This window comes from Suncus etruscus, chromosome 2 (assembly GCF_024139225.1).
Source record: "Suncus etruscus isolate mSunEtr1 chromosome 2, mSunEtr1.pri.cur, whole genome shotgun sequence".
Classification (NCBI taxonomy): domain Eukaryota; kingdom Metazoa; phylum Chordata; class Mammalia; order Eulipotyphla; family Soricidae; genus Suncus; species Suncus etruscus.
Window position 1 is genome coordinate 13,218,798 of NC_064849.1, and position 15,312 is coordinate 13,234,109.

Consider the following 15,312-nt stretch of genomic DNA (forward strand, 5'->3'; position numbering starts at 1 on the left):
CTTGTTCACTTATAATTTGTATTACGTAGACAGGTTAACTAAAAACTCATTCTTACAATTTTTTTTGTTTTGTTTTTCGGGCCACACCCGTTTGATGCTCAGGGGTTACTCCTGGCTAAATGCTCAGAAATTGCCCCTGGCTTGGGGGGACCATATGGGACGCCGGGGGATTGAACCGCAGTCCTTCCTTGGCTAGCGCTTTCAAGGCAGACACCTTACCTCTAGCTCCACCTTGCCGGCCTCGAGTAATAAATTCTTATACATGCCACCAAAATCACATCCATGGTGGGAAAATAAATAATAGGACTTCAACAAAAGCAAACAAACAAACAAACAAACAAACCCAAAAACTTACTTACTCTGAAAGAAGATGAAAACACGAGCTACATATAAGAAGGATTTATTTGCAAGTCAAATACCTAAAAAATGTCTTGATGACCCCTTATTTGTTGCACATATGTTAATATACTTCTTGGTCTATTATTCCCTTAACCAAAAAGTAATAACCATCCCTATTTCCAATTATTTTCTTTATATTGAATGCTATTTGGTCTTACATAGTGTGGCTGTCCCAACATTTTTTTTTTGGTCTGCAATTAGCTTATATGATTGTTTGCCCTCCTTTTACTCTGAGCCTGTATTTATCCTGTGAATTTATGTATGTTTTCTGTGAGAAGCACATTGATGGATTTTGTGTTCAGATGCAGCCAGCCATTTTCTGTCTTTTGATAGGAAAACAGTTTTGAAGAGGTTATTGATATAAAGGGCTGTATTGCCATTTTTCTTTGTGGGGTTGTTTTTGCAATTGTCCAATTTGGTTTTTAGAGGTGGCTTTTCAATAAAAATTTCAGGGTTTGTTCAGAAATATCAAATGTCACCAGTTCTTTTTATCTAAAAATGTTTTTATTCCTTCCTAAAATCTAAATGACAGCTTTGCAGTTTTGTGAACTTTAGGCTGAATTTTTTTCCATTAAATACTTTGAATATGTCATTTCACTCTTCTCTTGCTTGTATGGTTCCTTATAGAAGATCTATAATGTTTCTTACCTTGTATTTGAGGTTCTTCTTCTTTTTTGTATTCTTTTACTTTTCTTTTACCTCTTCTTTATTGCTGATGGGTTTTGTTTTGCTTCAAGTTCACTGATATGGTTCTCCATTAAAAAAAAACCTCTTTCTATGGCTTGTTATTATATTTGGGGAGGGAGACACATCTGACTGTGTTCAAGGCTTACTCCTGACTCTGCATTGAAGGATCATTCCTGACAGGCATGAAGATGGCAGGAATGATCCCATACAAGATGCCAGGAATCAAACCCACATCAGCCACATTTAAGACTATCCTTACCTGCTGTAATGTCTCTCCAGTCCTATGTCATTGTATTCTTTAGTTCTTTCAATTTGATTTGTATGGATTCTCTCATACTCTGAATCAATTATTCTTTTCGTTGATTGGATTTCTTTCCCAATGATTGATTAATTTTCATTGTCATTGCATAGTGCTGATGTTAGTCTTCCTTGAGAATTTTGTCTTGAAATCTTGGACTTCTCTCCCTTTCTGCATTGCAGAAGAGTCCTTTTTTTTTTCATTGATCTTAGAGTTTTATGGATACTTGACAGTACAGCTTTAGATTCCTGATCATCTGGGTACCAATACGATCGATTATTTAAAGGAAAGGGCTACTATTGTAATTCAGACTTCTTTCATTACCAGGTAATGGCATTTGAGAGTGACAGGGAGGTGTAAGTCTAAATCCTTCTGTTTAGTTACCGGGGCATTTATGGGGGTATTCTGTCACTAAACTCAGACTCTGTAATATCTTATCTTCTGATACAGTCTATGGGGTAGGTGAATTAATGCCGTCAGAAAGACAGTAATGCATCCACGTGGTCTGGGCTATAGTGTGGTCACTAGGTCTGGTGAGTGGCTAGATCAAGAAGAAAGGACCACTTTCCAATTCCTTTCAACACACCTGGTTGAAAGATTTTAAGATGGATGTCAGTGAACACAAACCCCTAGGCTTGAGGCCAGTCACACTCAATGAGATATCAGGAATCCTGACAGGAAGGTACCCTATGGAATGGCTGAGAGGAAGGCTCTCCAATTTATTTCACATAGACCCATTGAACTTTTTCATTGTTAATTTTTAAATTCTATTTGTAATAAATAGATTTTATTGTTTAAATGTATAGGAACCCCATATTATTGTGATCATTATACATAGCAAATTGATCAAGAATAAATTTCTGAGCTCAGAGCCAGAAGTAAAGCCTCATCACCACTGGATATGACCCAAAAAATTAAAAGAAAAATTAAATTCACTGACTAATCTATGTCATATTGAGAATACATAAATTCTGTAATGTGAGAAATATTCTGTAAATAACTACTAAATCCTCCTTCTCTAGTTTGTCATTTAAAGCTATTATTTCCTGGGGTCAGAGACATAATAGAACAGGAGGTAGGACACTTGCTTTTCATGAAATCGATCCCCAGCACCAGAAATGGTCTTCCAAGTCCCACCAGGAGTGATCCTTGTGTGCAGAGCCAGGGGTAAGTGCTAGCACTGCCAGGTGTGATCTAACCTTTTCAATACCCAAAACACTCTTACTTATTCTTTAGTTGATATGTTCCTGGTTGTAATTGGGAGAAAATTTTATTTTTAAATTCAATTAGGATACTTGAGTGAATAGTTATAGTCTGGGACAAAGTAGCAGTGTATATAAGTATATTAGTGTGTATAACTTATAAACATTTAGTCATTTCTCTGCCAAGGAAGAAATATGTTAAAAAAAAAAGAGGGGGGAATGGAGTGAAAGCACAGCTGTAGGACATTTGTCTTGCATACTGCTCACCTGGGACAGACCCTAGTTCGATCCCCAGCGTCCATATGGTCCCCAGAGCCTGTCAGGAAATTTCTGAATGCAGAGCCAGGAATAACCCCTGAGCACTATCTGATGTGGCCCAAAAACTAAAAAAAAAGGAAGAAATATGTGCTTTTATTCAGATTTTATTGTCAGTGGAAAGCAAGGTTTTATGTCCAAACTACTGAATTTTTTAAAAAGTATTTCTAAGGAATAAGTCAAATTGTGTTCAAGATACAAAGAATTTCTTTATGAAGCTAGAAGAATTTAGGCTTTTAAAGCAGACATGTTTAAGTTTTCTGAGTCTTTAAAGTAGCCATTTTAACAGAGTCTTTAAAGTAGCCATTTTAACATAAGGCCTCCCAATTCTTACCACAGGCTGTGTTCTTTACACTGACTGTATAGAAAGAAGAGGTACAGTAAATGCACCCCATATACACCTCAACACAGGCCCTTTGCCCGGTCTGTATTGTGAATTGGGGGACAAAAAAATAAAGTAGCCATTTTAACAGAAGCAAGATTTTTTTTTTGTTCTAGTCTTCAAATTTTCCAAATTCCTGTGAAGAGGGACAGAACTATAGAACAATCGGTAGGGTGCTTGCTTGCCTTGCATATGGCTGACCTGAGTTGATCCCTCTCTATATATTGTCCCTGAGCCCCACAAGGAGTGATTCCTGAACATAGGTATGGCTCTAACATTTTTTCTGTGACTAAAGTATTTCACTGAAATCTTTAAATCATTTTAAATCATGTATGGTTTAAAGCATAGGATTATATACAATTGAAACCAAACTTAGGACACAGTTCCATATAACCAGTTCTTTGTTCTCCTCTGTTCCAGAACCATATATCATGGGAAGAACAAGCAGCAAGCTCCTGCAGTCAGAAAGCTTTTCACACTGAGCTGGCTCAGAGGACAGGCTCCACCACTGATTTCCTGACACAGATGCTGACATCTTGCTCTGTAGAGGATGTCTGTGGAGAGGCTCCTTCCCACCCTAGGCACATGCTTCTACAGTCACAACTCAGTCTAGATGACATGTGGCTGGAGAAGACACAGAGGAGGTTGGAGAAGCAGGCCCAGGTTGAAAGGCTGTCGCGCAGAAGGATCGCACATAACACTGGCATCAAAGTAAGCATGCGCATACATGTGCTATAAGACTCTTCCTCTACACCTGCCTGCAAAGCTGAAACTTTCAAGTGACTTGAGAATGCCTGGCAGGTTACATACACTTCATGATCTATACCAGCGCCATACAGAACCTGGCTCCTTAATCTCTCTTTGCAGTATGTCTCTTGTCCTATGCAAGGCTAAGAAGAAGAACTGAAGTCAGTGTGTCAAACACTGTTAAACATTAGAAAACATTAGCTGCAATATTTATAAAGACAATAACATGTTGATATAACCATCTTTTTTTTTTTTTTTTTGGTTTTTCGGGCCACACCTGTTTGATGCTCAGGGGTTTACGCCTGGCTTCGCACTCAGAAATTGCCCCTGGCTTGGGGGGGAACCATATGGGACGTCAGGGGATCGAACATGGTCCTTTCCTTGGCTAGCACTTGCAAGGCAGATGTCTTACCTCTAGCGCCACTTCGCTGGCCCCTGTTATAATCATCTTAAAACATAACAACTCAATTAGATTTTGATTATGGGGATTCTTGGGGTTAGACTCAGGAGTCTCAGGGACCACTCCTAGTGAAGCCAACTGTCCAGTTGGTTAATGGACAGTTTAATGTGAGAGTTCTTCAGTGCTGAGGACCTCAGAGGCTAAACCTATTAGTGTTTGGTGGGTATTAGGGTGGAGGTAAATGCAGTCCTAGGGATCAAACTTGGGTCCTTCTGGGCGCAATATATGCACCCCATTTCTTGAGTTATTTACCAAACCATTCTGGAAATTTTTGACACCATGATTGTCAGCCTATTAAAAAAATAGAATAATCGTGTATGTGTACAGAGCATTTACTATTCAAGGCAATCACCCTACCTGCTGTTATTGGTCCAACCCATAATCCCTATTTCTTGTTCTTTCCCTATCAGAAATTTTCAGTGTACAGTATGTGTAAAGTACATACTCAAGTCTCACCTCATTCTTTAAATATTTTTCTTCTTGAAGCAAAATTCACACAACATAGAATTAAAGTGCAACATTACATGGTATTTAAAATATTCACAAGGTTTTACAAGTATCACCTCTGTCTATTTCTAATGTTTATCATCAAAAAGAAACTTCATTTCATCAGTAACTCCCCATTGCTCAGCCAATACTCTGACAGCACTAATCTACTTCAACTATTCTGAATATTTTATATAAAAGGAATAATATGTGATGTGTATGGTTGGCTTCTTTAATTTAGTCTGTTTGGAGTTCAGCTACATTTTTGCATATATCAGTACTTTACTGATTTATTCACTCCTAGAACTGAATAAAATTTTAGTACATTTGATTTTTGTCTATCCATTGATACATAATTGTATTTTTGAACAACATTTTGTTTGAATACGCTCTATTTACTTTTGGGTTTATATGTAGGAGTGAAATATTCTAGCATACTGACTATAATTAATCATTTATATTTAAAAGTTTATAGAAACATATATCTTAAATGTTCTTATCAAAAAAATTGGAATAGTACAATGGATAAGGTGTTTGCCTTGTATGCAGCCAACCCATGATCCATTCCTGGCATCCCATATAGTTCCCCAGGCCTGCCAGGAGTAATTTCTGAGTGAAGAGCCAGGAAGAAACCTCGAGTGCTACTAGGTGTGGCCCAAAATCAAACAAAAAACATTGTAACTATCTGAGGCGATGTATATGAACTATATTTTAGTGTTATTGTTATTGGTGTTGTACTCCAAAAGTTAACATAATGTCATATATCTATGACATGACAATAAAAAGGAAATGATAGTTAGAAGCTAAGAAAATCTTATTCCAAGTCTCTTTTTGTTATTGTTGGTTTTTTTTTTTTTGGTGCCAAACTTATTTGTGTACTGTATACAATTGCTCAGGAATTTTTAATTGCAAATATTTTTAATTTTTAATTCCAAAAATTTTAATATTTAATTCCAAATATTTTTAATTGAGTAATGTCAACCATATCTTTAAATATAAGGAATAGAATTTTAGGTAAGAGGCTCCAGTTATAAGAAAGAGATATCATTAAAATTCAATACGTTTAAAAAAATCTGCCAGGGTTTTTTTAATAATAATTTTTTCCATAGAAATAATTTTTCTACTTAATTTCCAGTGTTTTTATTTTCAACACTATCTGAACAGCCTACTGGACACAACTGAAGTGATATGGAATAACAAAATATGGTATTTAATTTCTTCTTCTTTTTTTGGTTTTGGGGTCATATCGTGTGGCGCTCAGGGGTTACTCCTAGCTCTGTGCTCAGAAATCATTGCTGGCAGGCTCAGGGAACCATGTGGGATGCTGAAGATTGAATCCAGGTCCATCCCAGGTCGGTAGTGTGCAAGGCAAATGCCCTACCGCTGTACTATCACTCCGGCTCTGGTATTTAATTTCTTACATAAAAGAAAAAGATGTTTACCTGATGGGAATAAACAGAAGAAAAGTACATATTAATAATAAAATTAAGTTCATTGCCTGAGGATCTATAAAGTAATAGCCCCTTTATCATATTATGTATTCATAATATAATAAAATATTAATAAGAAATCACATTTTAATGAGTTGGGTAGTACTCTCTTTTATTTTAAATTCTTGAATGAATTGTTTTCACTTGGTCTTTTTGCCCTGAAGTCTATAAAATGAATACAATCACTTTTTTATTGTTTAAGTCTACACTTCTATCCTTTCACTTTAATTTGTGGAGGATCTTATACACGCTCAGGAATTACTCTTGGCTCTGTGCTCTGGGATCCCTTTCAGTGGTGCTCAGGACTCCATACCATGCAGAAAAACAACTGGGGTCAGCTACATGCAAGGCAAGAATTTTAACCTTTAATTATTTAACGTTCAATTTTTGTGTCTCTCTCAATGAGAGGAGGGCTGGATCTTCCAGCTCACTTCATGAAGCTCACCACAAAGAGTGGCGAGTGCAGTTATAGAAATAACTACACTGAGAACTACCATAATCATGTGAATGAATGAGGGAACTGGAAAGCCTATCTAGAGTACAGGTGGGGTGGGGTGGGATGGAGGGAGATTTGGGACATTGGTGGTGGGAATATTGCACTGGTGAAGGGGGGTGTTCCTTACATGACTGAAACCTAATCACAATCATATTTGTAATCAAGATGTTTAAATAAAGGGAAAAAAAAGAAAAAAAATAATTTTTGTGTCTCTCTGACCCTTTATTTCAAATAAATTTTTGTTTTTTTTTTATAATATCTTCACTTATGCACCGTGACTAGAAACATTTTTGTAGTTGGGTTTCAGTTAAAAAAAAAAAGAACATTCCCCTTCACCGGTGCAACTTTCCCACCACCAATAAATTTTTACTGTAAATGTATGGAACTTTTCTTTAACTACTCACTTATATCTTTTTTTTTTTCTGGGTCACACCTGGTGAAGCTCAGGGGTTACTCCTGGCTATAGGCTCAGAAATCGCTCCTGGCTTGGGGGGCCCTATGGGATGCCAGGGGATCGAACTGTGGTCCATTCTAGTCTAGCGCCGGCAAGGCACTAGCACTTGCGCCACCACTCCAGCCCCTAAATGGTATATCTGGATCACTAAAATATGAAATAAGTTTTGTATTTTAAGTCTGACAGTGTTTGGCTGCTTCTTTTATTTTCCAATACACTTTCCTTACCTTTTTAAGGATCTTGTAATAATTAATATGTTGAATTTTTAATGTATTCTGTGTTTTTCTTAGTGGATTACAAATAGATTAACATATACAAGCACAAATGTTTGTTTCTTTTTGGCCACACCAGCAGCCCTGCTCAGGGCTTACTACTGGAAGGACTCAGGAAACCATATGGGGTGCCAGGGATCCAACCCCAGTCAGCCACATGCAATCCCGTATTTTAGCTCAAACTCTCTGGCAAAAAGCTAGGTCCTGACTTTCTACTTTATTGCTGCTGAGTAGATGGCAGTTCAGTTTTCCACTCAGCAATACTGATTAAACGAACATATTTTGATGCTTTATTTTGTATGGCATTTTGTGCTTATGTCGGAGATTCCACAGATTCAAAAGGCCTCCACGCACTGCTAAAGTCCTCCGGTCTAGTATTCCTTATGCAAGAAATACCTTATGAAGTAAATATTTGTTAGGGATTTTTGTTCAGACACAAGTTATTGGTGTTGTTTGACATGCATTTGTTTAGTTTTAAGGAATAAATAACATGATACACACACACACACACACACACACACACAAAGATGAGTAAATAAATTCAGTTTTACAATTGTTGATCAAAGTTATTTGGAGCTTCATTTATATCAAATGCATAGATTTAGTACTGAATGCAAAAATTCTGATTTACAAACTTAGGGTTAGGGTTGCAGCAATAGTATATTGGATAGGGCGTTTGCCTTGCACACAGTCAACCTGGGTTTGATCCCCAGCGTTCCATATGATTGGTACTCCAAGCATGTCAGAAGTGATTCCTGAGCACAGAGCCCAATGTAACCGCTGAGCACTGCAGGGTATGGCCCCCAAACCAAAATAAAACAATAATAATAATAATTTGCTCAGGGCTAAAGTGGAGATTAATTTATTTTTCTTTTCTTTTTTTCTTTTTTCTTTTTTTTTGTATTTTTTTGGGTCATACCCAGTGGCGCTCAAGAGTTACTCTTGGTTCTGCATTAAGAAATTGTTTCTGGCAGGCACGGGAAACGATATGGGATCCCAGGATTCAAATCACCATCTGTCCTGAATCGACTTCGTGCAGGCAAATGCTCTACTGCTGTGCGATCCCTCCGGCCCCAGATTAATTTATTCTTAAAAGTTCTACAGTCCACTGTGACACTGATCACTCTGGACAAGAACTGGGTGCTGAAAGGTGACAGAATGATATGCATGGTACCCCTTCATTAGCAATAGTGCAAATCCAAGTGTTAAAAAAGAAAAGAGAGTGAGAGAAGTAAAATGCCTGCCCAAGAGGCAGACAAAGGAGGGCAATTGGAAGGGAAACTGGGACATTGGTGGCAGGAAATATGCACTGGTGTACATTATATCCACCAGTGCACATTACTATAATATATAGATTAAATATACATATATAAATTCTGTTATAGGGCCCAGAGCAATAACAGTGGGTAAGGTGTTTGCCTTGCATGCAGCTGACCCATGTTCAATTCCTGGCATCTCAGATGGTCCTCCAAGCCTGCCAGGAGTAATTTCTTGGTGCAGAGACAGTAGTAACCCCTCAATGCTGCCAGCCATGGCCCCAAAACAAAACAAAACAAAACAAAAATGTCTATGAGAAGTAAAAGGCAGAAATCAGGACACCAACAGTCTCCAACTGTCTCTATTCCCCCTTCTTATCCATCCCACCTATTCAAGGAATATATACTCTTCTTCCCACCTTCTAAAAGAACTCAGACCTTTTTGTTCTTTTATCACTATAAACTCATATTGTTGAATAACAACCTGATCCCCCACAACTGCCATATATAGCCACCTAGTTTACATACCACTGATTTCAAAAGCTTTGCTTCTTTTCATGAATTTTTATGTGAATGCCACCTCCTAAAACTGCATTTTGCTTCTGTTCCTGCTCACAGCACAAGTTCTAGGCAATTAGAAAAATTTGTGACTGTGATAGCATGCCATTAATTTTTTTTCATTCGCTCTTTTTCCAGTGTTGGAGGAAGAGGATTATTACCTCTCCAGAATCTCTACCACTTCCAAAAAGCAGCCGTTCATTTTCTCAGAGTGCCCCAACAGGACTGAACCACATGGGCTGGACAGGGCACACACGAGTCATTGGTGAGTTGCACACCTTTCCTGTTTATTTGCTGATGTCCTGGCAAGAAGGACATGACTGTTGTTGACCATTATGTTCACTTGTCTGGCAGAATAAGTGTAAAGATTAGAGAGATGTACCATTAATTCTTAGTTTACTAAAATAAAATAAAAAAAAAAGTCCTTGGGCCAGAGTGGTAACACAGCTCTAGCCTTGGCTGACCCAGGATAGACCTGGTACGATCTTCAGCATCCTATATGGTGTCTCAAGCCAGGAGCGATTGCTCAGCACAGAGCCAGGAGTAACCCTTGAGCACAGCCGGGTATGGTCCCCCACAAACAAAAACAAAAACAAACCAGCCTATCACTCAGGGAAGGAGGACTTTGGTGAAAGACTCCATTATTTGATCCCCAAACCTAAATCAATTAATTTGTTTTGAGCAGAATTACTATCACTTAGGTCTTATAAGAGGATATATTGTATAGAATAAATAATACACAGAGAGTTTACTCTAAAGGAGATTAGGATTAAGTACTCTGATCTTCCAAGTGAAATAACCAAATAGTGTTCTCCCCACTGAGTGCCAGGTTCTTATTTGAATTACTAGCAGCCTCTCTGTATCACTTTCCTAAGATATGGCAAAGAGCATCAAATCATACATGAAAAAAGCTAGGTTTTTGTGCCAAAATGAAAACGATTCCAGAGCTAAGAAGGGGCCATCCTTGTACCATTCTTAAACCTCACCCTGGAAGAACTGTATATGCTAAAAAATAACCAGGTTTCTAGTGTATGGTCTGATTTTGGGGCTCAATCAGATATGCATTAGGTATATGGTAGCCTGAAAAAAAATTATAAAAGCATCCTACTCGCCAAATCCACTTTTTTAAAGGTAAAGTCCTATGCAGGATTGAAAAAGCAAAATGACTTGGCAAAGATACATTGTTTTGGGATTGGGAATTACAAGAAGGCTGGCGTTTCCAGGTGCCCAGAATTTGGTCTTGTTATATCAAAAACAGTGAGAAAGCCTGACATGTCAGCACTGTGGAGAACAGTGGCAGTGTGGCCTAAGGGTTTAGCCAGGAAGGCAGTCCTGGACCCAGGCTTTGGAAGTTGCTTCCACATATGGGGTACTAGATTGAAATTGCAGCAGTTCAGATCATCTGCTACACATCATTGTTTTCCATTAGCAAATGTGTGTACTTATACTGGTTATGGTCTGAATTCACAGTAAGCGAAATCATAAACAATGTTGAAAAGAAAATTGCTTAAAATAAAAAAATATTTGTAACATAAATAGAGGAATTTAAAAAAGAAAGTCAAGGAAAACATAAGAATATATCAGAATAGGATGTTTCAAAAAATACTTAAGGCAGATTTTGACCTTGGATAATTTTCCTATTATTATTCCTATTATTCCGATTATTTCCTATTATTTCAGAACCTTGAGTTAATTATTTCTCGCTTATTACAGAAATCTTTTACAAAACTCAATGACACATGTCCCCATGGTCAGAGGTGGAATTAGCTGTACTCCTTAAGCATCAATTCTGCTCCTCTGCATCTTTATTTTTTTATTCAAAAAGGAGCAGTAATTTTTGCTTTCATATCCTACCCGAATTAGAGCAACTAATTTGAGTTTTATTATATAGTTAAACTTCCTTATTATAATTCCAACAACAAGCAATAGTATAGCTGGTAGGGTGTTTGCATGTGGCCAGCTTGGGTTCGACCCCTGACACCCATGTGCCCCTGAGCCCTTCCAGGAAACCCTGACTACTGCCAAGAGTGGCCCCAAAACAAACTAAAAAAAACAACAATAATGAAGCTACATGAAGTGGATTTACAGTGTCACTGAGCCATAATACTGCTGCTATTCTAGACGCTCTATAGAATCCTCAAAATAAGGAAGGAGAGGATGTGGAGCCATAGCACTAGGGGAAGAGTATTTGCCTTGCACACGGTTGACCTGGGTCTGATACCCAGCATCCCCTATGGTTTCGAGTCTGCCTGCCAGGATTAATTTCTGAGTGCAGAGCCAGGAGTAACCCCTGAATGTCATAGGACATGGCCCCAAAACCAATAATAATAATAACAACAACAATCATAATCATAATAAGGAAGGAAGGAATGAACAGTTCATGGTAGTTTAACCCATGGTAGCATTAGCGCCAATTCAATCATTTCCTAAGTTTACCACAAAGGACTATCTGAAGTCATTTTCAAATAAAAACTAAATGAGGCTCATAGTTAAAATTGTTGTAATATTTAAAAAATATACAGAGATAGAGGGCTAGAACGATAGTACAGTGGGTAGAGCATTTGCCTTGCACATGGCCAGGTTCTATCCCTGGAACCGTATATGGTTCCCATGCCTGCCAGGACTAATTTCTGAGCACAGAGCCAGGAGTAAACTCCGAGTGCCACTCAGTATGACCCAAAGACCAAAAACAAACAAACCAAAACCAAAATAAAAATATATAGCAGTACTTAACATCTAATAAATAGCCCAATAGGAGCTGAAGATGTAGCACAGTGGTAGGGCATTTGCCTTGTGCATGGCTGAACCAGGACGAACCTAGGTTCAATCCCTGGTATCCCCTGGTGCTATTTCTGAGAGCAGAGCTAGGAGTAATCCCTGAGAGCTGCCAGGTGTATGTCCCAAAAGCCAAAAAAGAAAAAAAATAGCCTGATAGAAATTAATATTTCACACATGGCTAGACACTGAGATAATAAATGCATTATTTACATTTTTATCCTATTACTATTCCTCATATTAATCCTTTAAGAAAAGTGTTAGTATTATTATTTTATGGGCAAGGAAATAAAAGAACTCAAGGTCACAATGATAGCAAGAGGCAAAACTTGGATTTTATCCCCTATCTTTCTGGCTTATAGAAACAAAGGTGTAGGTTTAGCAGGGACAGGACAGATGTGATCACGTGGCTTAGACATATTTCAGGCTTATCCTCTGTCTCCACATGCACAGTGAAATTCCATTCCTCCTTTCACATTGCTGATTCAGCCTCAAGAAACATTGTCCCACTTCTCTGCCGACATTCCTGATTGTATCACTGTTAATTTAGACAGGCAGATGTAGAACAAATTACTTATAATTTCAAACTGACATTAATATGGTAAGAGAAACAAAGTTTTCTTTTAACATATCACCAGAAAAAGAGCCTATAATCTTCATTGAAAAAGTCTATGACCTTCCTGAACTTTGAGTAGGAAGCATTTCATTTTATCTGCCATCTCTGTGATGTTATGGATCCCTTTCTTATTCCAGAACTCAAATAAAGACAGTCTATACATTCCTTCAGTATATCTGAGACCAGATAGTTAGTAAAATGGCTTTCCTGGAGTCCTGGGCAGATTTAAAAGAGAAATGGGCTTAGAAAAAAACTTGCCTTCAGCTGTCAGGTTCACACTGTAACTTATAAAGGCTTGAACAGTCTGTAAGTGCTTCTCCACATTACTGTCTATGCTCACATCAGCAAAGTCCTAAGCCAAAGAGTAAGAATACTCCTTCTTGTCCTTCCTGGGGCCGGAAGGATAGCACAGCTGTAGGGTGTTTGCCTTGCAAGCGACTGACCCAGGATGGACACCGGTTCGATTCCTGGCACCCCATATGGTCCCCTGAGCCTGCCAGGAGTGATTTCTGAGTGCAGAGCCAGGAGTAATCCCTGAGTGCTGCCCGGTATGACCCAAATCCTCCCCCAAAGAATACTCCTTCCTGCCGAACAGTTCTCCTGGGTGGCACAAAGGTACCAGATATTTCTTCCCAGGCACTCTCAGAATGCCAAGCCTGTAGTGGGCACTCTACATACACTGGATGGAGATCCAGGGACATTACGGTGAGAAAATGCTGCAGATTTAATGCTATACTTGATCTGTGGGGGACTAATGATGCAATCAAACTGCTGGCAGTAAGCTGGAAAAGAGTAAATGGAATTTCACTGAAGAGGTGACAGTTACTGAACTCTCAATGTTAATAAAGAACCAGTACCTTGGAAAGCAGAGAAAAAGACATTCCAGGTGGAAAAACAGCAAATGGCTCTGAGGGAAGAAGAAACAGCAAGAAAGCCACAAAAGTGAGAGTGTAAATACAAACAAGGGAGGAGAGGGGAAACTAAAAGGCAAGGTATTAGAGGACCCAGAATACAGTCTCACAGGCTTGCTAACTGGGAGAAGCAGGCAGAGTTTGAGAGAGAAGTGTGACCTGATGTGATGAGAGCTCCCTATGGCTATGTAGGAATAAAAGGCTGAAGCTGTTTTCTAACTGCGTAACACCAGAATAGAAAGAGAAAGGTATAAACAACTTTGATGCTTATTTGGGAAGTAGAAATGAAAGAACTTGGGGCCAAGTGTGATAGCATGGTGTGTTTGCCTTGCACTTGGCAGATCCAGGACCAACCCAGGTTCAATCCGCAGTATCTCATGTGGTCCCCCAAAGCCTGCCAGGAGCAATTTCTGAGCGCAGAGCCAGGAATAACCCCTGAATGCTGCCAGGTGTGCCACCCCCCCCCCAAAAAAAAAAAAAAAACAAAAAATGAAAGAAATGTAAGTGTGGTGTTAAATAATTAACTTTGGCCCTGGATAGAGGTGGATGGTGAAGGATGGAGATGGATGGAGGGATTCTTCTCTGCCATCCCAGGTTCTGCAACCCCCATCCAGCTGGCAGGTCCCAGGTTTAGGTGAACGGCGGAATCAGACTCATTCAGAGACAGGCATCAGGAAGCATCAGCTTTATTCATGCCCTATCCACCACATGTGTGTGGCCTATATCATAACCTTTCAAGCACAGCCATTCTTCGCTAGCCCTGCATCTTAACTGCATTCAGCCATCTTCTCTTTGACCTCCATGCTGGCCAAAGACCAAAAGGGCAAAGACCCAAAAAGGCAGAGCCCCAAAAGCCCTAATCCCCTGGGTCAAAGGCCTTATCTACCTTTTCCAAGACCCCTCCCAGGAATGGGCGGGGTCTTGCGGGTAAGGTCAAGTTACCTAGGGAGAAAGGGTGGGGGATGAGGCTTCAATGTAAGAACTTGTTGGTGGATTAAGAGTGTGTCTCACTTGGGTCAGTCCTCCCAAACAATATTCAGGGGATCCCAGGGTAATACTCAGCAAATACTCATGATAGTCTTCAGAAAACTGGGCCAGACAGTTCAGTGCTTGGGTCCAGCTAGGTGGTGATGCTCAGGCACAACAGTGCTCGGGACCTCTGAAGGTATACCCAGCAGTACTTGGAAGGTATTGAATTGAATGGAGGGTCTCATGCCAACCAGGCATGCAGAAATATTTTTTTTTATTTTTGGGTCACACCCAGAAATTCTAGGTGGTTTGGGGGAGTAATTTCTAGCTCTACATTCAGGAATCACTCCCTGGTGGTGCACGGGGCGATCATTTGGAATGCTGGAGCTGTAAGCTGGATTCGCTGCGTGCAAGGCAAACACATATCTGCTGTTTTATCACTCTAGCCTCCAGAAAAAAAATTTTTAAAGAGGGTTTGGAGCAACAGTATAGTGGACATGACACTTGCCCTACACGAGGTCAACCCGGGGTTCAATATC

General features: G+C 39.2%; 1 protein-coding gene and 1 non-coding gene across 2 annotated transcripts in view; both read left to right on the forward strand.

Moving 5' to 3' along the window:
- The window catches only part of ARHGEF4 (Rho guanine nucleotide exchange factor 4), a 104,106-nt gene that overhangs the window by 13,041 nt on the left and 75,753 nt on the right, over positions 1-15,312 (forward strand). The window contains exons 2-3 of the mRNA XM_049768279.1: positions 3,704-3,994; positions 9,641-9,767. Coding sequence (XP_049624236.1) covers positions 3,704-3,994; positions 9,641-9,767 — 418 coding nt within the window. The remainder of the gene's footprint in view (positions 1-3,703; positions 3,995-9,640; positions 9,768-15,312) is intronic.
- On the forward strand, positions 3,219-3,351 carry LOC126002574 (small nucleolar RNA SNORA51). The gene has a single exon (XR_007493260.1). It is a non-coding gene; the product is annotated as a small nucleolar RNA SNORA51 (small nucleolar RNA).